This window comes from Aythya ferina (genome assembly GCF_964211825.1).
Source record: "Aythya ferina genome assembly, chromosome: Z".
NCBI lineage: Eukaryota > Metazoa > Chordata > Aves > Anseriformes > Anatidae > Aythya > Aythya ferina.
In genome coordinates, this window is record NC_140299.1 from 24,458,625 (window position 1) to 24,484,726 (window position 26,102).

The 26,102-nt window shown below is 40.1% G+C and overlaps 1 protein-coding gene across 2 annotated transcripts in view; it reads right to left on the reverse strand.

Annotated features, from left to right (window-relative positions):
* JMY (junction mediating and regulatory protein, p53 cofactor) overlaps window positions 1-23,465 on the reverse strand; it is a 75,380-nt gene extending 51,915 nt beyond the window's left edge. The window contains exons 1-2 of one of the 2 annotated variants that reach the window (XM_084503229.1): window positions 22,077-23,465; window positions 3,337-3,510 (exon numbers count right to left, since the gene is read on the reverse strand). In XM_084503229.1, coding sequence (XP_084359355.1) covers window positions 3,337-3,510; window positions 22,077-22,859 — 957 coding nt within the window. In that variant the 5' untranslated portion in view covers window positions 22,860-23,465. The remainder of the gene's footprint in view (window positions 1-3,336; window positions 3,511-22,076) is intronic. The other variant, XM_084503228.1, reaches the window with a different exon arrangement.
* Between the last annotated feature and the right edge of the window lie 2,637 nt (window positions 23,466-26,102).

Genomic DNA, 26,102 nt, shown 5'->3' on the forward strand with positions numbered 1-26,102 from the left:
TTTAAGTAAGCAAAACATTTTGGTATAATTTCATATAAAGAAAAGCTATATAATCTACAGGATTTATAGCTCAGAATGTAATCAGGGACTGAATATAACCTTTCTTAAATAGGTTCTTAAATAGGCTTTGAAACTATAAAAGCTATCACATCATAATACACTATACTACACCAGTTTCTCAAACAAGAAAGCAGTATTTTCAACAGTTTATTACCTTTATTTGCAAATCCATCCATCTTGCATGAACTTAGATTAATATTTATTACTTGCTCTATAGGTTTTCCAAATTCCAAGTTCATCTAACTACGATTTCTGATGATACAAGAATACATCTGCAGCTACAGATATACTGAAAGAGACTTAGGCATTCTTTGAAGTGTTTCTTCCACTTTCTGCTTACTACCATAGTTTTTATATGAGATGTTTTTCACTAACTTGTCAGTAAGTCACTAGTCTGTAACTACTGGAGAATGTTGTTTTCGAAAGTGAGAAGAATGAGGTTGAGCTGATTGCCACGCAAATGGCATAGTTTAATCAGCACTGCTTTAAGTGTCCTCTCTGAGCCTTATGTAACTTTGTTTTCCAAATCTTCACCACAAAAAATCATGCCCTCAAAAATATTATATGAGACTTGAAAAAAAAAAAATGCCCTGTTTAAAAACCAACTAAGACAAATTATTCTAAAGCCCATGATAGAATTTTGGCAAACACAGTTTTCCAGAGTGTCATTCTACTACTTAAGTCATCTCTTTTTCATTAAAATTTCCAATTCAGCAATATTTAAGTGAGGAGCTGCTTAAACTGTCTGCTTCAAACTACAGCTTTGATTCCTCATCTGTACAGAGTTACCCATTCTTTGGGCTCAATAAATACAAAATACAATTTGAGATACTGACATACAAGTTAAAAAAATAAAAAGAGTTCATGTACAACACGAACTCTGCAATTTAGTTTCTAAATGCTTTAACTTCGTTACAAACTTGTTAAGTGTTATGTTAAGTTGTTATGTTAAGCGAAGAAGGAATCTGTAGGGAATCCTGGTGCCCTACCCTAACAACCCTCCACTGAGCACACAATTTGGTGTTTCTCACTTCCCTCTTGTAGGCGTCTCTCTCACCTAAATTTCCATAGTAAGAGTAGAAATTCAATACCCAGATAATATATGACAATTTTTATGTCTTGCTCCAAAAGGAGAGGACAATAAACATTGTTCTCAAGGATTATAGGTAAACAAACTCCTTTCTTCCTAATCTTATTTTGAAAATAGACAAAATGAAACTAACTGAAATGCTTACTAAAAACTCCAAATTCATAAAAAAATAAAACTTCCTCACAAATCAGAGACAGGTACCCAACATAGAACAGCTGCAAAAATACTAGATATAGGAATTACAGGAGACATAGACAATCTTTACCAAGTACTGGTATTTGTATCCAGGTATAATTATCCCTGTAACTTACTGTTTTCATATTATTAACTCATTCCACAGCCTCTACCTTCCTTACCCTGCCCTACATCTAAACTCTTTCTCCTTGTCAGTATTTAGGCAGTGTATGTTCATAGTTCCCATCTCACTGAGGTAGTAAGTGCCAGAAATATTTCTGTTATATATGAAAATGGAGCTAACCCCAGCCATCATGGTCTATAGAAACCTAAGGATCTTTATTCTATTATTAAGCCTTCCAGAAAAACATATGCAGCAAGTTAACACAAACCATCTCAAGCACAAGTTCTATTTATAAACCAGTTCCTCCACCCTAGCTACACAGCGTAATATATATTTTGTCATCATAGATACAAGTACTGCTTTCTCTCAAACAATGAAATGAAAAACAAGAGATGGCATCTTTCTCTACCACATAATACAGATGACCAAGTTTTATAACTCACAAATTGCCAAGTTAGGAAGAGAACTTAATGTACATTAGATGCAACTATGTACAAATAAAGTAATAAACCACAGAACATGTCTTGTTAGTTTACCGAGGTTATTATTTCACAAAAAGGAAAAAAATGAGTTCTTTAAAACTGAAATATAAGAGATCAATGAAGCTGAAAATAGAAAAGACTCAATTCATGTTCTATATGCAATACAGTGTTTACCTCTTCCTTTTTTGACAAAAGAGCAATTTTGTTTAAAAAAAAAAAAAAAAAAAGGCCTTTCCTGTTCTACAAATTCAAATAAAATGGAAGCTATTTCAACATGATTTGAAGGTTTTTTATTAAATGTATTGTTCATAATTTTCAACAGTATAATACATCCAAAAAATATTCATCCCAATTCTCTACACAACAACATTGGTCACTCATTGGTAAAAGGTATTCTTAGTTCAAATATTCTTATATTAACTATCTCACTAATAAATTTTGAGAAAGTTTCAGATTGCTGAATTTCTGGAAAAAAATTGCTTTTAGACATAGCAATAGCTCAAACTAAAACCAGTTTCAGAATCTTAAATCCTCTTGCCTGTCTCCCTTATTCTATACTCAAACAGAGAAAAATCTTTTGAATCAGAACAAATAAAATGAACTTTGGCTAACTGAGTAAGGTGCCAAGCTGAGATAAACTGACATCTGCAATACAGATTACGTGAAATGGGCTTACTTTAGCTCCTAGGTCATAATATAGATTTAAAAATATTCAGAAGGCTATAGGCTAATAAACAGCAAAGGAACAGATGATTATCAAAAGTACTTCTGCAATACAGTGAAGAGGACATTTGTTCCTTTTGGTTAAGCACTTAAAAGATGAGAAAGGAGTCTAAAGAGATGGGAATTATTTTTAAGTAAAACACATGCGTCATAAAACAGTTTCACCCAAACGTAGTATTCTTCAGCTGGCTATGAAAAAGAGCTAAATTAATAATGTGTTACAACAAATTTCCTACTTTCAAACACTTCCACGTTTAAGCATTTCACAACGTAAGATTGGAAACTACTGACTCCTAATGGTTTATCAAATTCTCAGAAAACTAAAATGAAAAGGAGCTGCCTGTAGAATCTTTTAAAGTAATTAACAGTGATACATATAGACTGTACAGCATGCATCTCTATTTTATGTATTAGTATCCCAGTAATCACAAATTTTTAAGTTACTCATTGCTAAATAGGCGAAAGTCAAACAAAAGTTAAACAAGTAATGGTTAGTTACATATGTCAAAGATGTTCTCTCTCTTCAAAAGCACTTCTCTGAGCATAGCAACCAGAAATATACAGTCAGCAGTTAGTGGAGAAACTGTAACTGCATATATTCACAGTAAGGGAACTAATTAGTACACAGTAAATAAAAAGCACAATTTCCCCATTAATGAGAAGTTCAGTTACCTTTACCATACCTTTATCTGCTGTCTTCTAAGCATTGCAAGTTCCCTCATATCTCGGAATGGTTGTAGTAAGTACTGGTAGAGCTCCGTAGTAGCTTCTGCAAGACTACTGTAGGCTTCATCTTCCATCTGATACAGTTCAAGCAGCTCAACCATGCTTTCTGTGTTTTTGTGTTTCTCCAGAAGCTGTACAAAAAAAAAAAAAGTATCAATTTTAATTAATATGCTTAAAATTCCTACTGAAAGTGATAAATTTTTAAAAACATTTTTACTAATGAGGGAAGAGGATAGACTAAAGTCACCACTCTGATATACCAAACAAAAAAATGTATTAAACCCCACCCATATTTTGAATTTAGCCAGTTAAGTATGGTCATTTCTCTGATAATCTTAACTCAAAATGTGAAGCACTCCTTTTGATTTCTTCTCTCCAAAGATCTCAAGAAGATAGTAAAAATTAGCACAAAAAGAGCACAAAAAGCAACTTAGTGTTAGACAATCTACGATGTATTCATCAGATATGCTACTTCACAAAGTTTCCTGCTTCCAGCTGTGTGGGGAGAAGGAGTGGTGGGAAAGAAAGGGAATTCAAAGCAGAATTCAGATTTTGAGCTTTCTAGTTGCTTTTTTTAAACCTCCTTTTTACTTTAGACTCACAGAGCTTTATTGTATCAGTGCAGCTCCAGACAGAAAGAAGAATCTACACAAAACAGAACAGTGATCTGCATTTCACCCTAGACAGTTTACCCATGAAGTTCAAATCCACAAAGTTTCCATTAGATATCTTCAAAAAAAGGAAATCAGAAGCTTTTAATAGTAACAAAACAAAACCACTTTGTTTTATTTGAATTATGTCTTAATTCATGTAAAACAATATCTGAAGATTCTGTCCATTCCTTCCTTTAGTTCTTATGAAGTGGAAAATTCATTTGTTTCTACAAATTTGCTATGATGTATGTTTTCAATTTATATGTTTGCTTTGCATCTATTTTGGGCATTGGCCTGGGCAGACCTCACATGTTGCTGGAAGTCTTCTACCATTTCCAATATTCCAAAAGAATATTCAAATGTTTAACTAAAACTAATCCATCCAGACACGTGGAGTACTTGATGTGTTCACAGAGACAAGATTAGCTGAAATTAATGCCCCTCTTACGCAACTTTCAGATATTTAAAGTCGGTCTCTTGTTCTTTGTATCAACAACTTAAAAGCATATATTCACAGTCCAAGTTTAAGTAAACTTAATATAGATTAGGAATAACATGGAATAAGCATTTCCTATCTTGTCTGTGTTCAGTCAAGCTGGATGCTCAACCTACATGAAATATTCTCAGTATACCAAGCTGTATAAAGTGTAATTACTGGAAGACAATACAGAGGGAACTGCAGATTAGAAACCAAAGCTTTGATCAACAGTCCTTTGGCATCTGGTTCATTTGTATGCCAAGAATGTCAAAACATGATATTTTACCATAGTGTCTACTCTGTTCCATAACATTTGTATTAATCTGCTCTTTTGTTACCCAAACGAATAAATTTATTTTTTTTTGTGATGTAAAGTTTGCTTCTAAAGATCCTTGCAACACTACCTCAACTTCCTTTGAAGCTCTGAAGATTGGCCAAGATTATAGACAGAACGCAAGGAGGCTCGCAGTAGCTTTATTTACATGTTCAGCATTAAAGTGATTGTCAAACAACAAGCCAAGAAGAGCTTTCCCTCAGCAAGGCTTGTCACAGAAGAGAGGTCTCAGACAGATGGTGCAGAATGGATATGATGTTTCTCAGCAGCAATCTGCTGTATTCCCTAAGCAATTTCACCTACCTACTAATTTCATTACCTAGTGCAAGACAGGAACACTGCCCTTCTCCTGTCTTCCAGCGGTGCGTAATATTCTGTGGTGTTTGAATTCTCACTGAAAGTACTGGGTAGTGTTCTGTGGCTTGCAGTCTGTAAAACCAGTATTTTAATGAGCTTTCTGGGCAAAATGTGCATGCCTTAGCTTGCAATTGTAGGGACAGAAGTCATCCCAGATGCTCTTGGGTTTGACTCCTAAGTTTCTACAGACTTCATGCATTATTCCAGTCCTCTAGCAGTTTTAACCCTTTAGTCTGCAAAGCCAACATCTTCCTCAGTTCCTCTAGCATGTTTCTAGTGCCTCAGAAAAGAGCTGCCATACTCAAGCCTTTTCCTACTCTACCTGTAGTCCCAAAACTATAATCATCTCCGTCAACATACTGAAAAAAAAAAACAAATACAAAACATATCCTACACAGCAACAAAAAGGAACAGCTAGAGAAAACTTATCACCCTTAAAGGAGAACCTTAAGTAATCTAATCTCAGGAACAGAACAATACAATACAGTACCTTTTTTTCCCCCTCCCTCCACAGATCAATCTTTTGGTCTTTCTAAAAGTTCTGATATTCTGGAACAGTCACAACTTTGCAGAATTCAGTGTGAAAATGTGCCAGGAAGTGAAGATCCATTTAAATTTTATGATCATCAGTATAGCACGGATACATTTTCAGGACACTAACAGCATACATCTACTTATGATTAGCTGGTTGTTCAGTGAAAATCACGTCCATAATGAGAAACAGTTTTCATAATGTCAAGAAGCATCACGAAGTTCATGCACATAGAAAAAATAAGTGGGCATCATATCAGGGTCTTGTCCAATTTTACTGGGTCTGCTCCTGGGGTCCCCCAGTCCCACACCTAGAGTTGCTCCTCAACTCCTTCAGAGACACCGAACCCCCAAGGAGTAAACTCTTAAAAACACATGCAAGTGAGGACAGATTATTTATACATAATACATATATTCTGAAATTAACAAAAGTCGAGCAACCTTTCTTCCTTCCTACAAGAATCCCCATTTTCCATTTCCTGCACCTAACGAAGATCTTTTCCAATGAAAATGGTGATGCAGTTTCATTCAAGCTACAGTTACCAGAAGAGACATAACAGAACTGCAAAGCTGATTTAGAAACAACCAAACACGACCTTATTTGGTTACTTGAAAGAGCTATCAGATAGGGATATTCTTCAAAACAGGTAGCACAGCTACTGAACTGTAAGCACAGGTTACAGATAGCCTCACTACACCCACCCACCTATTAACACATTCTTATAAAAAGCAGTCAGGTGGCATTTGAGGGGAAATGTCTAAACGTTAACTTCCTCTACAAAAGCTGCAAATCAGCTCAAAAGCATGCCTAAATTTCATCCTCTCAAGTCAACACCATAAAACTGCTGCCTCAAATTCCACTTGGGTTAAAAGCTACAGGATGGAAAGGAGAGAGTGAAGAAGTATCACATGATCCAGTTTTCGAAAAGAAAAACAACACAGAATTTATGACTTGCATTTGAACTGACATTTATGATTTGCAATGTTTAAGAGAATATGGAAGTCTGAAACTACTCTGTCCCACTGTTTGGAATGGATGTGATTAACACACCCTTTACTGATACAGCATGGTATGAACAGAAGATTGATAGCTTAGGTTCTCCTACTAGACACAGACTAATAAGCCCAAGGAAGAGTGAAGGCTGGTTTACTGCTACCAGTCCTAAAGGGGCCACTAATATCGCAGATGGATGGAGCTGCCAGCTGCATGGAGGACCTCTCCCACCCTGCTCCATAAAGCAGTCTGGTGGAAGATTTCCTGTCAAAGATCCAAGGCAGATGAAGCATTTGTCTTAGCTGGCTGCCATCCAGGCAGTACTTGGACTATCAGATAACAGTAACGCTGGTCTAGCACAGAATCCACTGAATTAATAATGTCATAAGGCAAACCTGGCCCTCCACAGTCTCACAAGTTGTTTAACTCTGTATATTCCAATTTTCTCGCAGGCAGTATCTCGAGGATATGCTGTTTTAGAAATACAAAAAAGTCAGCCATTACCTTTCAGAAAGATGGAGACATTGGCTAAGCTGGCCAAATGCCTAAACCAACCCAGTACCTTCGAACTGTGCAGTTTGCAAACTGTTAGCATAAAATACATGAACAAGTTTTGTGGCATATTTTATGTCCCACTGATGATTAATTCTCAACACAGACATTCAGTGCTACCATTCATTTGCTTCAACAGCCTTGGTATGAAATTTTGACTTCCACAACTTTTTAAAATTAAATTATTTAAAGAAGTGGGTGGAGGAGGGTAGAGTAATATCCTGTACAGGCCTGACTAGTGCAATACCCATTGAATACTGCATTTATTTTAAGAATCATGTTTCACAGATGCTACATTGTTCACAACTAAATGAATCCATATATTTTAGGCAACTATTATGCAGATAGACTCTAGCCAGAGGAAACAGGCTTTTTTTCCCCCCCAGTTTAACAGCACATATTTCAACTATATAACAAAGATTATTTCTGTCTTCAGAATTAAAAAAACATTTTGTCCATAAAGCTTTAAAAAGCCCTACAGAAGACAGTGCAATTATGTGTAAATTGCCACCAGTTGGGGGTGTAATCCAATGCTTCATTTAATCAGTGAAGGGCCTTTTCATACATTTCCTTTGCTGTTATTCCCAAAACTTTCACCGTTATCCCCATTTTGTTTTGGGAATTTGTAAAAACTCTACAGCATGACACATACCTGATTTTAGCTAAAACAAACAATGTATTTTTCAGTCCCTTCCCAAGCTTTTACATATTTTTGAAATAACAATAATTACAGAAATGCACTACTCAGCCTGGAAAAGAGGAGGCTGAGGGGAGACCTCATTGAGGTCTACAGCTTCCTCATGAGGGAAGTGGAGGGGCAGGCGCTGATCTCTTCTCTTTAGTGCCCAGTGACAGGACCCGAGGGAACGGTGTCAGGCTGAGGCAGGGGAGGTTCAGGCTGGACATCAGGAAGAGGCTCTTCACTGAGAAGGCTGTTGTGCACTGGAACAGGCTCCCCTCGGAAGTAGTCATGGCACCAAGTCTGTTGGAGTTTAAGAAGTGTTTGGACTGTGCTCTTAGTCATAAGGTCTGACTTTTTAGGTAGACCTGTGTGGTGCCAGAAGTTGGACTTAGTGATCCTTATGGGTCCCTTCCAATTCAGGATGTTCTGTGATTCTGTGATACTCTCCTATTAAGTTCTCAAATGCCTGGAAGTATTACTTGCCACTTCCAGAACTAATCCACCTGCTGATACAGTTGTAATAGACTACGATGAATTCCAGACAATGAGTTACAAAGTAAAACTTCCAGAGTACATAAAATTGGGATGCAAGATTTCAGCAACTGAACTTACTTCAAGCTCTCACATTAGAACAGGTTTAAAATTGTTTCTGTTCTCTCTTCTAAAGCTGTCTTTAAACAAAGAACCACCTTCTTAACACATGCACAAGACATGCACACATACATATCCTGGTAATGAGTAGGAGTCTCAATTACATGAGATCTGTTCTACAGGTAAACTACTTTCCTCTCTCCTTAATGTATTTTCCTGTAATGAAATGTCACCCACGGTCGTTAAAAGATCAATCCTTACTTCTGTTTGTATGATTGCATTGCCATCAACAGCCTTGGCTTTGTATGTAAAACAGAAAGAACCACTTGCATTATTATAACAGCTAAATTCAGTCAAAGCAGACCAAAGCTTGACTCTCCAAACCAGATCTAAGATATTTTTTAATGTTGAGATATAAACCATCTAAGAGGATACGGAGTTACAGGACACTATAAATAAGCCAGGTACTACTGCTCAGAATGAGAAGTGTTTGAAGCAGCACTACATCTTTCCAGTCTCAAAATTAAAAGATACAAACGAGTTAGTTACATATTAAACTTATTTGGAAATCACAGAGTTTATAATTAGTACATAAAGCAATCCTCTACCTACTGAGTGGACCAAAAGGTCCAGTTTTTTCGAACAGGCTTTTGAAGATAGGGGATACCAAGTCTATGCCAATGTGTAGCAAAGGTTATTGTCTGAATTTTGGGGAGGAGTTTCTGAATGGCTGTTTATAGAAGGACTGAGCCAGTTAAAACAATCAAACCAAACACACACAAACAAGTTTATCAAACTTCACAGCTATTCTAAGAAACAAACAGCAACACATACAACATCAAGAAAAAACAGCAACAAAAAGGTTTTGAGAAGTAAAACAGGTTCTTTAAAACCCAAGATACAAAAAGGAATACTTTCATAACATGTTTCACACTTCTCTTTTTAGGGCTGTGAAGAACTGCTCACATAGGGTGAGTTACTCGATTAAATCCTCTTTAAACCCTGTTTAAAACAGTCTTTTACCACCTAAAGTACCTAAATGCAGACAGCCGACCAGAAGGCTAAGACTAAGACCAGCATAGTGCTGACTGGTGATCTTGACCTCTTTTCAGTTGTAACACTTATTTTCATTTATGCTCAGATTAACAGCTCCTGGGATAGTAAAAATTATTTTTGTCAAGTTCATTTACACTGCCTGCCAAAAATGCACCTCATTTCAATGTACTACCTGTAAAACAAGTCAGCAGAAAAGAAAAAGTACTCAATTACTGGGTAAGAAAAAAATGAAGTAGTATTTTAATGCAGTGAAGTGAGCCAAAACTTTATTTCCATGTATGCAACATTACTGAACAATGCCATTTCTCTCCTCCCACCCAAAATCCTAAATAGAAATCTCAGCAGAACTCTGTATACATAACTCATGGGAGTATCACATGGCTCAGACTTAGAGCTGCCAGCTCTGACAACAAAGTATAGCATGCTAGATCTCTTCTAAAAGCTCGACAGGGGGATGTCAACAAGTGAAAACTACACATCTCCTTTTCTGTGAACAAGACACAGATATGTGTAACAGTGTGGTAAAGTTGCTTTTGTTTTAAGATGACATAGAAATGGTACATCTCTGATCACTCTACCATACTTTATGACGTAGCTGTAGCTCTTTTAAATCATGCTACATGCCAAATGAATGCCCCTAAAAGCCAGCTATTTATTTGAATTTAGTGTATTACTTGGAATAGCAAAGGTACAAATTCCCTACATAAAGTGGCTCAGGTTGGAAGGAACCTTAAGGACCATGCTGTTCCAGCCCCCTGCCATGGGCAGGGACACCTCCCACCAGACCAGGTTGCCCAGAGCCCCATCCAGCCTGGCCTTGAGCACCTCCAGGGATGGGGCATCCACAGCTTCTCTGGGCAGCCTGTTCTGGTGCCTCACCACCCTCTGAGTGAAGAATTTTCTCTTCACTTCTCATCTAAACCTCCCCTCTTATAGTTTAAAACCATTCCCCCTTTTTGGTCAGATAATGACAGGACAAGTTGCTCTCCACCTTTTTTATAAGCCACCTTTAAGTATTGGAAAGCTGTGATAAGGTCACCCTGGAGCCTTCACCCTTGAGACTTCTCTTCTCCAGGCTGAACAGTCCCAGCAATCGCAGCGTGCAGGAGAGGTGCTCCAGCCCTCTGATCATCCTTGTGGCCCTCCTCTGGACCTGCTCTAACAGCCCCACATCCTTCTTGTGCTGGGGGCCCCAGATGTGGATGCAGCACTCCAGGTGGGGCCTCACAAGGGCAGAGCAGAGGGGCACAACCACCTCCCTCCACCTGCTGCCCACCCCTCTGTTGGTGCAGCCCAGTCACAGTTGGCCTTCTGGGCTGCAAGCACGCACTGCTGGCTCATGTCTAGCTTTTTGCCCACCAGAAACCCCAGGTCTTTCTCTGCAGGGCTGCTCTCAATGATGTCTTCTAGTCTGTGCTCATGTCTAGGATTGTCCCGACCCAGGTGCAGCACCTTGCACTTTGCCTTCTTGAACCTGATTAGGATCACATGGGCCCACTTCTCCAGCCTGCTCCAGGTCGCTCTGGAAGACATCCCTTCCTTTTGGTGTATTGACTGCACCACACAGCTTGGTGTCATATGCAAGCTTGCTGAGGATGCACTCAATCCCATTGTATGTATCATGGGTAAGGATGTTCAACTGTACTGGTTCCAGGACAGACCCCTTAGGGGCATCTAATAGTTACCTTATTTCAAAGTTAATATGGTACTCTGGGACTCCTTCCCCTTGGAAAGGGGTAAAATAACTAAAAGATAAAGTCAGTAATGAATCACTGATTAGTTGGAACATGGTAACTTTGAACAAAAAACTTCTAGGCAACACCTCACCCTGAAGGCTTGGCAAAGAGCTGGTTTTTTATTCATGTCCTAATGAGTTCTAAGTAACTTTTTCTGCAGTAATCCGATCAAAAAAAAAAAAAAAAGATTTAGAACATACATTAAAGACATGTTCATGCTGTGACACAAAATACATTAATTTTTGGTCCTTTTGGTCCTCTTTTTCTGTGCTTCTGAACTACGCTATTCATCAGAAAAACATATTCAAGAGTGTCAAAACTGACAGCCATCTCCAACTAATACTCGCATACAGTGAATACATTTAATTGACAAAGTATTACGACACTACTCTAAAAAACACTTTTCTCTGTGTAAGGTTTGCAATGTCAGGATACTCACAGGATACAAACGAAACACCCACTCTGCTAAACAACAAATACTCTTCTACAAAAACAAATGTGAGAATTTGATGGGAACAATAAGTATATTATCATCGTCACGCTGAAGTCAACTCATGGGACCCACGTATTCAGTAAAGGATTAGTACTCTTACCAATCTTACAATACATTTGTCATGGCAGCAGATATTCTCAAATGCCTGATACTAATCAGGTATTTGCCTAATGTTAGGTTTTTTAATCTAATGCAAAGACAGTAAAGCATTATGACAACAGGTTCCAGGCACCAGTAAGCCTGAATTTACTTTTTAAAGCTGAGGTGAGCTTGCTCTTTCTGAAAGTACATCCCACTTCCCACCCCTCTTCTTCCAGCTCCATCTTGGCTCCACGTTTTTCTCCTCTCAGGTGCACCATTCCTCCTTTGCACTACCTTTGTCACGTCTTCAACAAGCTAACTAAGCACCAGGCAAAGAGCTACTTCCCTTGGATGAATTTACTGAGTTTTACGCTGCACTGAATCATCAAGGACAGAGATGCAGAACAGGAAGGCACACAAAGCTGCAGGAGGATCCCACCCACCCCCATCTTCAGCATCAGTAAGCGATGCATTACAGCATGTCCAGTTCTTCAGCAGGGTGGTGGATTAGCCACCTTTAAACCTTGGACAACAGATGACGTGTAACTGAAATGGCCCTTTGTGTAGCTTCACAGGGCTCGTGTAGTTCAATACTGCTTCTAACTCTGCAGCACCTTATACAACAGTAAAATCACAGAAAGACAGATAAAGTCAGGCCTAAGAAAGGAACAGGTTTACACATGACTACACCCTATTTTTAAAGCTTCTAGAAGTAAAATACAACATCCAGTCCACTATTACAGTCCACTGCTACTAATAAAAGGCTGTGGTATGAAGAAACTCCTGAAACACTGTATCATGCATGCTATTTTTCCTCCTGCTCTAGCAACAAATACCACACAAATAGTAAGCTATTATCTCACCTCTGTAGCAGCATAACATTTAAGGAGAGAGCAATTTAATATCAGGTGATCATAGACCTGTATCCTGCAGTGTTACCCAGTTGGGCTGGATTTAGTCCTGTTTTCATAAAGAAATTATGTATGTATTAAATATATATGGGTATATGTATTAAATGTCACAAAGAAATAAAATACATGTGTGATAAATCAGCATGATAAAACACAGTTGAAATAATGCATACAATTTACCTATTAACTAAACTCTTCCACATCTGCTGATTTTTAGAAGTCCTGCCATGTATGGATATTTTCCTGAATTTTACTTCTCTGAAGTGACAAAGGGTTCAGTTTGAAATTCTGACATCATAATTATAAACAAATATTGTGCTATTCCAAAGGCAAAATAACTTCCTTACAGAAGCAAACTGCAACAATTTGGGTTTTGTAGACTCATGTGAAAAGTTGCTCTACAACTCATTTTAGTTAACGTTAGTTGAGCAATAGCAACGTTTTTCAAAAGTAAATAAATCCAGTTGGAAAAGTATTGTAACAGTAGCACAAAAAATAACAATTTTCAGAACTGGAAAAAGAAACAATAAAATGGGCTACTGAATTGACAAAAAGAACAGCAAACACAGAAATGCTTACTAAGCATTCAAATTGTTGTGATTGTTTGTCTGCCCTATACATTAAAAAAAATCCATAGTTTTACTACACAAATACCATAAAAAAAAAAAAAAGATTAAAAGGAAACCCAAAGATAGGAACTTACCAGTAAAAGGTTTTTTAATTTAAAACAACCTATGCCAAAATTTTTGCAACCAGTCATTGGTAGTTAAACAGCAGAAATTTATTTATATCTACTCTCAATAGCTCCAGATGAAGATTTTCAAAAACTAGCTTGCCTAGGAAGCTGTCATCACATTGAAACACCTTTCTGGCTGCTATAGCTGAAGGACGTAAGCAAAAGGTAAAATCCAAACTGCACAAATGTGCCACTAGTAAGAAGTTATTAGGAGTAATGTACATAGTTGAAAAGTAAGAGCTACAAAACAAGACATTTGTGGAAATGTTGCAAGTTAAAATCTAGCACTTTGTTTCAAAGTTCTTCATGGAGTCTTCAGGCAAACTTATAATGGCTTGGATTTATATTTCAGGCCCAAATTCTTCAGAAGATGGGAATTGGGCAAGTTTCAACACCGAACTAATTAAAACAAAAACACATTTCCCCTGTTAATTTATGCAATTTATGACTGGAAGATATTATGAAATCATCCATTCTCCTGTCCAAAAAATCTGGACTATTTTCTAGACTTTAGGATCTCATATCAAGTTTTGCATGGGCTTCAACAATTATTCTTAGAGACTAACCCATACTCTAGCAGATACCAACATCAGATTTCTGATGAGATCATATTATTACTTCTTTTAAGGGCTCAAGAATTCTTTCATTACCATTCCTCAAACATTCTTGCCTGTTTGCTATTAAACAGCATTGCACTTAGAGGAGGATTTTCAATGAACTATCCAAGATCTTTGCTCTGAATGGTTATAGTGATGTTAGTACTATGCAAAACATATGACTAGTTCAAGTAAATTGTTCCAGTGTATACTGGCACCCTTTCTCAAAACCATCTAGATTGGTGTATATATAACATGGTTAAACCTACAGATTCTGTTGGCCTTGTATGTTAGCCCTTCCCCAGAGCACTATCATGCTGACCACTGACAGAGCAGGACAAAACAACTGGACACTCCACTTTTAACATAGCAGAAGGTTTACAACAGCAGAATACCTTACTTTCATGCTTTTATTACAAGGTAAATTAACAACTTGTGACAAGTTTTTGAAAATTAAATTTATTTATTTTAGCTACCTTTCTGTTCATTTGCTTTCTAGGATACAGGGAGGATGCAATGTAACATGTGTTATGTTACTGGCAACTTCTGAGCACTCCAGTTGCCCAACACTGCACCTAGACTAATGTACTAGGTGCTGCAGGTTCCTCTGCTGAGTGCAATACATGCTCATTTGCTTCTCCTGGTTTTGCATGGTACTAAAAAAAAAACAAAAAAGTACTTACTGGCATTACACTATCAACCATAGCAGAATTAGTAGAAAGAAATCTTAATCGTTGATTCTTCTTTGGAGAAAATACAGGAGGAAGAGGAGGATAGAGCTTATTTAGAAGATACTCTCAACTGCTAAATCAACAGGTGCAACCTTACTCTACTGCTATCTAGCAGATAGCATTCTGAGCAACAGGGCAGATATATACGTAATATAACTGAGTTAGTTAAAATGTATCTTCAGAAAACCTTTATTTATTCTCCTTCCCTTCCCTTTCGTTCTGCCTGTCTTCTTTCTCTCCCCAACATACCCCTTACAGGTAAGCTTTCATCTCCTGAAAGAAGAGTTTTATATATGTATCTTTAGTTTCACCAGGTCCCCACTTTATCTGAAGTTCTTTTCAGTAACAGCAGTTTCATGGTGGACTACAAGGATTTGTTTCTATTAAGATCAAAAATTCACCTCCCAAAAGAAGAAAAATGGTAGATTTGGCCATTTCTGAAATATAAGGCTTTAGAGTGACTTTTTAAGCTCTGTGGAAGCTATATCATGTTTATAAAGTATAACATAAACCTCAAAGACCATCTACTAGTAAGCTGTGTCTTACAGAAAGAAATGTAAGAGGGTGCAATGATTAGAAAGAATCTGCTTTCCAATTCTAAGCCAACCTGTGTTATATTACCACAGCAAGAAACTGAGAAGAAAAAAGTTACTGGATATTGAAAGCAGTATTAAAAGGCATTGACTTGAAGGCCTGGAGGACATTCAGTTCAGGAATGAGAAGGAAAGTAATGCTAAAAAATGGTAAACGGTATTGCTAAATGGTAAAATGGGGGAAAAATATGCAAGAAGATAATGTAAATATGAAGAAAAAACAACCCAACACAGTATCTAAAAGCTAAGAAATAAGGTAGGCTGTGAATTGCCTAGAGCATAATGGGTTTCAGAGTGTTTATCACATAGGTTGTGCCCACCTTGTCAAAGTACTCCAGCACATGAAAATGCTACACCTGCCTACTAGGCAACAACTTTTAAAAGTAAAGTCTATCTCTAAAATAAACTCTTCATTAGAATACTTCCTCAACTACAAGCCAAAAATGATTCCTCAACCTGTGTTCAGACTGTTAAACAGAGCATACATTGCATTTCTCCCAGGTATTTTGATAGGGCAGAAAACTATAAGAATGGCAAACTGCTGTGTTCAGTTTCTAAATATTAAGCCTATGCTTACTGATTAAGGGTCATCCTGATCGGTATTGCTATACTCTATAGAATGTACTTTTATTTTTCACGTTGTACTTGCATTCTGTCAAGGGAAACTGAACTTTCCAAGCAGAAGTCCTTTTCTTTGTGCACATATCATTTATACATCTTGAAGAAATGTGTATTGTTTTAAACGTTCTCTACTGTTTTCAGATACAGTAGCAGTATTCATCACCTTCAGCTAGCTCTTGTCACACTAGCAAGGCAAAACTAGAAAAACACATTAAGTTTATCTACATGTGCATGCCATAAGTGAATTACAAAAGGGAAAAAAAAAGATATTATTTCAAATCCAGAAGTATCAAACTCAGATTGGAAAAAGAGACAACACAGTAGTCTTGACAAAGTAGTCTTTGTCAAAGCATTGACAAAAACAAACCTACCACCCAAAACTTTAATTAACCTGCAATTGCAAGTCATAAGCAATCAAAAGCAAGTTGCTGCTACCTATGAAAGAGAAGTAAAATGGAAGGGCACTAGAAAAAAAAAATAAACATTTAGTCAGGAAGATATCCAACAGAAGGATGAGAGATAAAAGATCTCCAATTAAAAGGTAAACAGTTATTTTGCGTAGTACTTGGAAGGGTTTAACTCACAGGCTTAAGATAAGCGAAGACTGTGGTAATGTCAATGTCCCCTAAATGCTAAATTCCTAGAAGCCAATTTAAAGCATGCGTTTTACAATGGTATGCAATAATAGCTTTGACTTTCAGCAATTTTAAGTCCACCATATGATTAAGTTGTTACAGTATTTATTTATCCTTGCCGCAACGAGGACCGAGCATCTCAAATGATACAGCCTTCTCTACGTCAGCTCCCTGCCTTTCAGTGGTATCCCATCATAGAGTGGTTAACTTGTAACATTTATTTACATTCACAGAATTCATTCTAAGCGTGACTTAAATTTTTATTATTCACAGAAAAGTGTGGCAACCTCTCCATGCTTCATTCTGCTTATCTGAAAATGTGTCATGGTATCCTCACCAGTGTTTGATGCTTGCAGAATGAGTCAGGTATGAACTTCCAACCACTAAAATGCCAGGCCTTTAAAATATTTAGTAACTGAGGACCAGTTTGTAACAACCAAACCTAACTGCTAATAGCTCCAATTGCAGATTAGATACATAAAAAAGATGATGGCTGGCAAGGTTTAACACTGAGGGGAAAAAAAAGTCTTTGGTTCGGCGACAGAAGTACTAGGCAGAGTACTATTACCACGCATCTGTTTCTTAGGAAGGTGAAGACTACTTACCTGTTCTATAGAGCATGCCCTACAGCTGCTGCCATATTATATTTTGGTTACTATTAACTTATCGTAGCAGTACATTGGTTAGACGGCTTATTTACAGAGCATTTAGGAGTGAATTAAAGTAGTTGTACCACAAACAAGTGTTAACCACTACAACTGATGAGTGCATGAAAACAGCTTTCAAACAGAAATAAGCTTGGATTTCCAGAATGCCCTAGACTATTGCTGAGCAGTAATTAATAATTAACCCTGCTCTATTAATTTCAACAGAGATAGAGAAGTAATAATAGTAACAATAATCTACAGTATATCGTATTTTAATCTTCCGCGCACCCTAGTTTAAATTTGAACTGGTGTTCTGTTCCCTCATGAAACACCTTGTGTGTCTTCTAGATCTAGCTGTTGTAGTTAACATCCAGGATTCTTTGCCTCTTGCATAGAGATGTTTCACTGGTTTTGAAGGGAACACCACTGCTAGTATCTAATTTTTGCATCACTGAATACTTTTTTGTACTGTTTTGTATTACTCTTGGATTATTTAACACCTTGATGTCAAAGTCTCTCTTTAAATCACATTGTGCTTAGGAGTAGATCACTGAATAGGGAGAGGTCACCTCACCTCTGGAAAACTTTAATTTTTCATAGAGTGCCTCACTACCTACCATATATACGCTTACTTTAGAACTGAACACACATGGTCAGAAGCAAGAAAATAAAGACAAGTTACTAAGACTACCGCAACTATTATTTTTCACTGAAATATCAGAATAACAAAACAATAACCTATGGATACTATTTACATTTTTTTCTTGTAAATAAAAATATTTGACAGTGCCTTTGGAAAGCACGTGAGATCCTTTGATTTACACGTGAGCCAATACTTACTCATCTGTGTGATTTGACAGTCACGTTTCACTCATTGAAAACAATGTTCCCCTACTAAAGCTGTGCAAAAGTATCTTCAAAAATTATATATATATATATACACTAATTTGAAAGAAAATAGCAAAACAGCTTTCTGTAAAAAAAAAAAAATCTTCTTATAAAGAAGTTGTTACTATAACAAAACATGTAAATGACTTGGACATTATTTTTTCATAACCTTTCTAACCCTTTGAGTCAAAAGGAAACTAAGCCAACCAACATAAAAATTTGCAGGGCTACTCTGGTGCTTAGTAAGATAGTCCACTATACAGGGCAAGGACACTGCCACTCCCAAGGCATTCTTAAGTTAGCCGCTGAAAATAAGGTTCCCAGAATTTCTTTAGAGTTTAATCAACTACTAAGAGTTTTTTTCTGAGCTCTTATATTAAAAGAACTCAGAAGAACGCACAGAAAACAGATACGCAAAGTAGTCTTTCAAGAGTCTGCCTACAGACACAAGAATTCCTAGAGAAGCAGCAAAACAAAAGCAAGTCTGTGACTAGTCTTATAACTAGCACTCAGTAGTCAATAGCTATTGACTATTACCTGCCAAATTTCATGATGCTATAGCAATTAAAACTCTAAGGAAAAAGAGAGATTCATTTGTACTACTAATTCAAAGATGCTGAACTAAGCGTGAAATGTAAAGACAGGGTTCCCATGTTCACAACTTGCTATGCAGGAGCAAGTAAAAAGATAACCATAGAAAAAATGCGTTTGTTGGCATGACTATGCTAACAAATCGCCTTAACCATAGTTTTTAATAACTGCAGTTTTTATCCAGTAATACTGTGACTACATTCAACCTTTTGCCAACAAAGCAGAGATACAATACCATCTTAGATACTACTACACTCACATGTATTCTTTTAGATACATGTATTTACTGTAACATAGCTTCACTGTAGCATAAATTTACTGTTTCTAAATTATTCCAGAATTGTTGTGTGTTTTAATAAAAGACGTGCTAATTTTAAACTGCAAATTATGCAGAAGAAATTAATTTCATGTCATATAGAAATACTTGCAGAGGAGCTTTCTCATCTTGGATCTGTTTTTACTTGTAACATTCTTCTGGCCTATTAAAGTTTTATAATTGAGACAATGATAAAAATGCCTATTACAAAAAGCAACAATTATTAACTGCTGTGAAAATAAACTTGCTTGTGTGTAACTTACGGAAAGCAACAAATGGCCAAACAGGGGATGCTGAAACAATGAGCATGAGAGGTTTTGTTGCTCTCTTTGCTTCTCCACCCCAAAGACCATGATCAACAGAAACTACAAGCACTTCATAAATAATACTGTAACTGCACAGAGAATAACTGTCCTGGATAAAGATACACTTCTGGGTTTTATAATTATTTCCTGTATATCTTAAAAAGTTAAGCCAAAATCTTGGAGTTCTAAACTTGTATTTTACACAACTCTACATGCATGAAAACCCTCTATACTTATTATGCTCCTTCATACTATTTCAGTTGCCAGTGCCAAGTCCTGCCCCTTTTCCTCAGAAGTTCTCTTAAGAGAGGTAAAATTGTTTAAAATTGCCGGAAACCAACATTCCGAACAGCTAACAGGCAGGCTTCAAGTACAGATGGAAAAGTAAATTAAAATGAGAGACAAAGCATTGATTCAGTAGGTTCTGCTTGAAAGTATGAAAAACCTTTCCTTCAGAAATACCTGGCGGTACCCATCACCCACTGCTTCATTTGCTTAGAATTCAATGACAAGCAACATCAGTATTTGCCTGAAAGGAAGACATTATGGACCATACAAACCACTAACAGGTAAGGGAAAGAGAAACCTGAGAGCCAAAAGGGTCAAGCAGGTCATTCAATTGGTTTCTTTTCTTAAAGATGAACTACCTTTAATTAAAGAAGGATCGATTTACATCATGAACAGTGACAGAAGTACAGCTGTACTGACTTGAGGCATGCTAGGATTGTTTGCCATTGGAAAGGAAGGTTGTACTGTAGTCAAATGCACAAATACATTCTGCCATTTTGACTCCTCCAAGTTCTCAATGTTAACAGAGAACGGTGGGTTGACTATGATAAAGCTTTCATTGCCTACTAATACCTGATTTAATTTTTGACCATAGCATTGGTCCTAACAAAACAGAAGTTGAAATTCTTCAAGAAACAAATAAATAGTTCTTGCACAGTAATTCTGAATCAGTGTTTCTTCAGAAGCACTACGCGCTGAGTTCAATAGCCAGTTCCAAAACTCGATGTTTAACAGGAACTTCTCTCGTCCTGACCAAAAACTGCTCAGCTGAGGGCCAAATTAATTTAAGTACATACAACCAAGCATTCATGTATCCAAAGAAAGAAGTAGACAATGATACGCTTTCACATTCTCTGGACTAAGACTACTGCAGAACACTATTAGACAAATTACCTGTAGTACAGAAAAATTAATGAGGTTGAATTCTCCCCTTTCAATAGCTATTTGTGGTTTTTCTTCCTTTTTGTTTTCCCATGACATATCCTAATGTTACAGTTTGGAAATAAGCTTGTACCTGAAAATGCTACACTGAGATGCCCTTATCGTGATTTCATCACTGACAACAGTTTTCTCGTACTCTGTAGCTTCAGTCACTATGGAAAAGCTGAGACAGAATCCTACAAAGACCCAAAGCTATGCCATCAAAACAGACAGCAAGCACATATGCTCATACTCCACCAGGGAAAAAAAAAAAAAAAAAAAATTCACCATCACACAGTTTTTGAACACGCAATCCTGGAAGAATATAAGGGGGCAGCTGAAGCAACCCAACTTGATTTACAGTGATACAACAAAGTTTAGAGAGCGTTTGCAAAAACCCCAGATTCCATAACCTGATTCATCCACAGTCACACCTAGATGTACTCTGGGTGCATCCTGATCCAAGGCCACAGGAGCATAAAAACAAATGTAAACGTCTTTTTTTTTTTTTTTTTTTTTTAACTGGGAAAGTCTGGGTCCTCATACAACTCAGCACACAAGTATGTGAAAAAAATCTTACACATTGATGTAAGAAGTTAATGGAATCAACCTTCTCAACTGCTTCTGTCTAAACAGAGTATGGGTATGGGGAAGCGGGATGAAACATCCTGAAACACTCAAGTCCTGAAACATCCAAGACCTGTCAGACTCCAGCAATGTCAACGCAGTAAATCCTCGCTGAGATTAGATAGCTTTCTTTTTGAAATCCCAACCAAGAACGAACAAAAGTTGTATTTATGCCAATTCCACCAGAAGACATCATCTCACTTGAAATACCAGATTCAGCACCCAGAGCCTGTAAAAACCTAGAGCTTTTTTGGCCTCGAGTGCCTAAATTGTACTGTCAAAATAAACACCACATGTTGCTGCTCCTATTAAACAGGAGAATTCAGACTCCAACACATCCTGCTGCAAAGCAACGCAACAACAAGAATCTGGCAGCAAGACACTGCCAAGTCCTGGAGATTCTTGTAGACATTTGTGAACATTTGATCGCACAGAGTAAAGTAGGGAGCCATGCTGAGATAGCGCGAGGAATCTACACATTCTTAAATCCTGGCCCTAGACCCCTTGGAAAGGTTAAGTCCTGGTTTCTTACTGAGATTCTCAAAGCATCAAAAAACAAGCAAACAAACAAACAAAAAAAAACCAACTAGATAGTTTTCCTGTTTTGTTTGTTTGTTTGTTTTTGTGTGTGTGTCTCTTATGGCTCGATCAGTTCTACAGAGGCGGGGAGGAGTAGCTGGGGAGAACAACTACAGAAGATGTCAGAGCGTAAGGAAAAGGCACAGAGACCGGGACCGAGCACAGCAGCCTCACCTCCTGGATCCGCCTGCGGGCCCGCTGCAGCACCTCCTCGTACCCCTTCTGCCGCAGCTCGCTCAGGCTCTCGTAGTACTCTTCGGGGTCGTCCGTCTCGGTGAAGAGCACCTGCGAGAGGATCTTCCAGCCGCAGGTGTCCAGGCAGTGCACCAAGTAGACCTGCAGCTTGTAGCAGAGCGCGTCCATCTCCTGCTCGGACAGCTCGGGGGCCCCGAACAGCACCGTCCACATACCGGAGGGCTCCTCGGGGAAGGCGGGCAGGTAGGGCTCCAGCTCCGAGTTCACCGAGCACAGCTGCTGGTGCACGGCCCGCAGGTCCTGGAAGGAGAACAGCCCGGCCCAGCTGCACTCCTCCCCCGCCGGCTCCGCGTCGGCAGCGGCCGGCTCGGACACCGGCGGCGACGACGACAGCGACAGCGAGCCGGCCGCCTCCTCCCGGCCCAGCTCCAGCACCTCGATGTCCTCCACCGCCGGCCTGCGGGCACGCAGCGAGCCCCGGGCCGGCACGGGGGGGTCGGCGCCGCAGGCCGGGCCCCTGCGCAGCGCCTTGGGGGCGGCCCCGGCCCCGGCCTCGGCCTCGGCCCCGGCCCGCCGCACGTCGCGGGAGCCGCTGCGCTGCCGCTGCGCCGTGCGGTTGTGGCAGGTGATGGCGAACTTGCCCTCGATCTCGTTCCAGGCTACGATGAAGACGAACTTGTGCTTCTCGCGCTCCTGGAAGGCGTGCGGCCTCACGGCCACCCAGTCGGCCTCCAGCGTCTCCTCCAGCGCGAAGGCGGACATGGTGCTGCTGCTGCGCGGACCCGGACCCGGACCCGGACCCGGGGCCGTGCCGTGCTCCGCCGGGCTGTGCCGCGCCTCAGCCGCCCCCGCTTCTCGCCGGCCGGCCCGCAGCCCCGCGCGGCGCCTCACCGCCCACCATCAGCCATCTTAGGGCGGGCGCTCCGGGGGGCCGCAGCGGCGGGGCGGGGGAGGGAGGGAGGGAGGACGGCGAGGAGGAGGAGGAGGAAGAGCAGCAGGAGGAGGAGGAGGAAGGATGAGGGGGTGCGGGGGGGGTTGGGTTAAGGTGAGGTGAGGCAGCGTCGCGCGGTGCCGGCGCAGCGCCCTCCTCCCGCCCGCCCGCCGCGCCGCGCTGCCGGCGGACAATGCCCGCCCGCCCGCCGCCCGCCGCGCAGGTACCGCCGCGTCACGTGGGCCGAGGGCTCTGTTTACAAGCGGCGGCGGCGGCGCTGCGGCAACTCGGCGCCGGCCCCGCCCACCCGCGGCGGGACCTCCCGCCATTGGCTGGCCGCCCCGCCCTCCGCCCCGCCCCCTCCTCCGCCCCGCCCCTCGCGCTCACCCCGGCCCCCGGCCCTCGGACGCGGTGCGCGGGGCATGCCGGGGCGGGCGCGTGCCGGGCCGTTGGCGGCCGTTGGCGGCCGTTGGGGGCGGGCGCCTCACGGGTCCCCCCTCACGGCTCCGCCCATGCCGGTACCGGCCTCAGCAGCTCCCCGCCCCCCCGAGCCCTCCCCAAAGCCCTTGGCAGAGTTTTGTTTGTTTGTTTGTTTTTTGTTTTTTTTTTTTCTCTCTCTTTTTTTTTTTTTTTTTTTTTTTTTCAGCTTGTTTCCTGCTCTTCCCGCTCCACCAAGCCTTTTTTTTTGTCTGCGTGGTTACCGCGGAGGTGCACGTCGCCTCGTCAGCTTTACGTGCTTCGTCGTGACCAGAGGTTGAAGCGGAATAGCTGAAAGGCCCTTATCGAGCGTGCCCCGCAGCGGCTGCAGGGAGCCCTGGGGAGGAGGGCATGTTCTGCAGTAGCTGTCTCGGGCAATTCTGTGCCTTTAAAAAAACGGAGCTAACCGATTGCGCCGAGGCACGGCGTTCTGTGCTTGTGTTGGCCTGTCCTACTTAGGAATTGGCAGCGTGGAAACCTCGCGGAGTTTTCCAAGTGTATTGCAGAGCACGTCGAAGGTTACAGGAAGCCAGCAGGGACAGCTCAAGTCTGAAAGGAATGATTAATCAAATGCAATTTTAAGGCCCGTGGTCCGTTTCTTGTTGTCCTTTAGGGTACTCCATTTCGCTTTGTATAAATGAAAAAAAAAAAAAAGTCTTAATGATAGAGCTCCAAAAATAGTTTAATCAAAAATAACATAGTATGCATTGGCTCATCTGTGATGCTGTTGTTCCTCTGTAAATTTAAGAAGCACCACGGGAATAAAACATTTCTAGTTGAGCTTGCCAGAGAAACAGAGTGAGTCACCATCACTGCTTTTTTCTAAAGTTAAGGTATTGACTAGCATCCTGTCCTTGGAGGCTAAAGTATTTGGGGAGAGCCTCTGACAATCCAAACATTCTCAGGTCATTAACTCAGAAACCTCGTGTATTCAGGAGACTCATGGTTACATCTCAAATACCAAAAGTCACAGCTGTTAGGAAAAAGAAGGAAATGATGGCTCAGCAGCCACAGGAAAGGACCATAAACGGGTGTGCTTTACATCTTGGAGAACAACATTTTTTTCTGTTGCTGTAAATTCAGGTGCAGATCAAAGCATCTGTGAAATGATCCGAAAGATAAGGTTATACCCCATGTAGAAGTGGCTAAGAAAACAAGCCATCAATATGTTGGTGGAGGAACTACAGTTTGATTCTGTTAAGTATTCAGAAGCAAATTTGCAGTGGATGAATATAAGCAGCAAACCAGTTTTGTCATCAGTAATGCATGAAAGAAAAAACAATGAAGATGCATTTGTGTATATCCAGGCTTAAAAGAATTAAACATGGATTCAAGATTCCTCATCAGCCAAAGGATCAGAGTCCTAATATTTCAGGTAAGCTACTGCAGAAGCCAAGGTCTTTTGTTGAGGAATTTTTGAAGCTGCAGGGAGGCCACCACTTGCTGCAGCTGAGCAAACCAAGCTACCAGGATGACTACGAAGAGTTGCCATAAAGATGTTCTTCTATCGCCCGATTGAGGAATTAAAAATAATGTTGCAAGCAGATGGCATTTCTTCAAGGACAAGATCTACGTGACTGCTAATCACAAGGGGGTTGTTTTCTTGCAGGTGGGGTAGTTTTCTTGCAGTTGTTTTGTCTGAGTGCTTTCGAACAATAATCTTGTGTGAAACGCTATCCGCCCCTGCTAAATTTGCTGTAAGAGTCAGGCTATTCGGGTAATAAAGAGAGAGCATGATCTGACCATATTGGTGTGTGTTATGACTTCAGCCGTTCTTCCTGCAACAGTCTTTGAAGCACTGTTCACCTGGCTGTGCTCTGATAGCAGAGGGACAAACCTGTAGAATTTAAAGGAGATAATAGGTAAATGTAGCATGAAAACTGGTATGAAACTTGCTCAGCAACAGTCAAGTTTCTGACTGGCCTCTTCCAATGCAGCAGAAAAGCTATGCCATCAGATCTCAACAGCTATTACATTTTGCCAAAATTGTACCCTTATGGGAAAACAAAACAAAACAAAACTTGCAAGGTAGTAGCAATTTTTCAAGCTCACATTGTCAAGGAGCACAGAGTAAACTTCAGAGTAATGTCTGTATTGCAGTACATGCATAACTGTTCATTCATAGCAATATAATAGGGCAGGCTTTTCAGACTATGTTGATTTGTTCATAAAGGTGGTTAAAAGAAATACGTCAATGAACTCCACTGAGTAAAACAGCAAAAAAAAAAAAAAAAATCTGAAAGGCTAGGAATGACCTTCCAAACTGGGCTTGTAGTGGAGTGTGCTGGTATCCTGGGCTGCCTTAAAGAGGGGTGTTGCTACCACATTGAGGGACGTGATCCTTCCTCTCTCCTCATCACACTTGGCGATGCCATACTTGGAGTGTTGTATCCAGTTCTGGGCTCCTCTGTACAAGAAGGAGGTGGAGTTACTGCAGAGAGTCCAACAAAGAGCCACAAAAATGGTCAGGGGACTGGAGCACCTCTCGAAGGAGGAAAGGCGGGGAGAGCTGGGACAGTGCAGCCTGAAGAAGGGGAGGCTCAGGGGAATATCATCAATGTACATGAATACCTGAAGGGGCGGTGCAAAGAGGACAG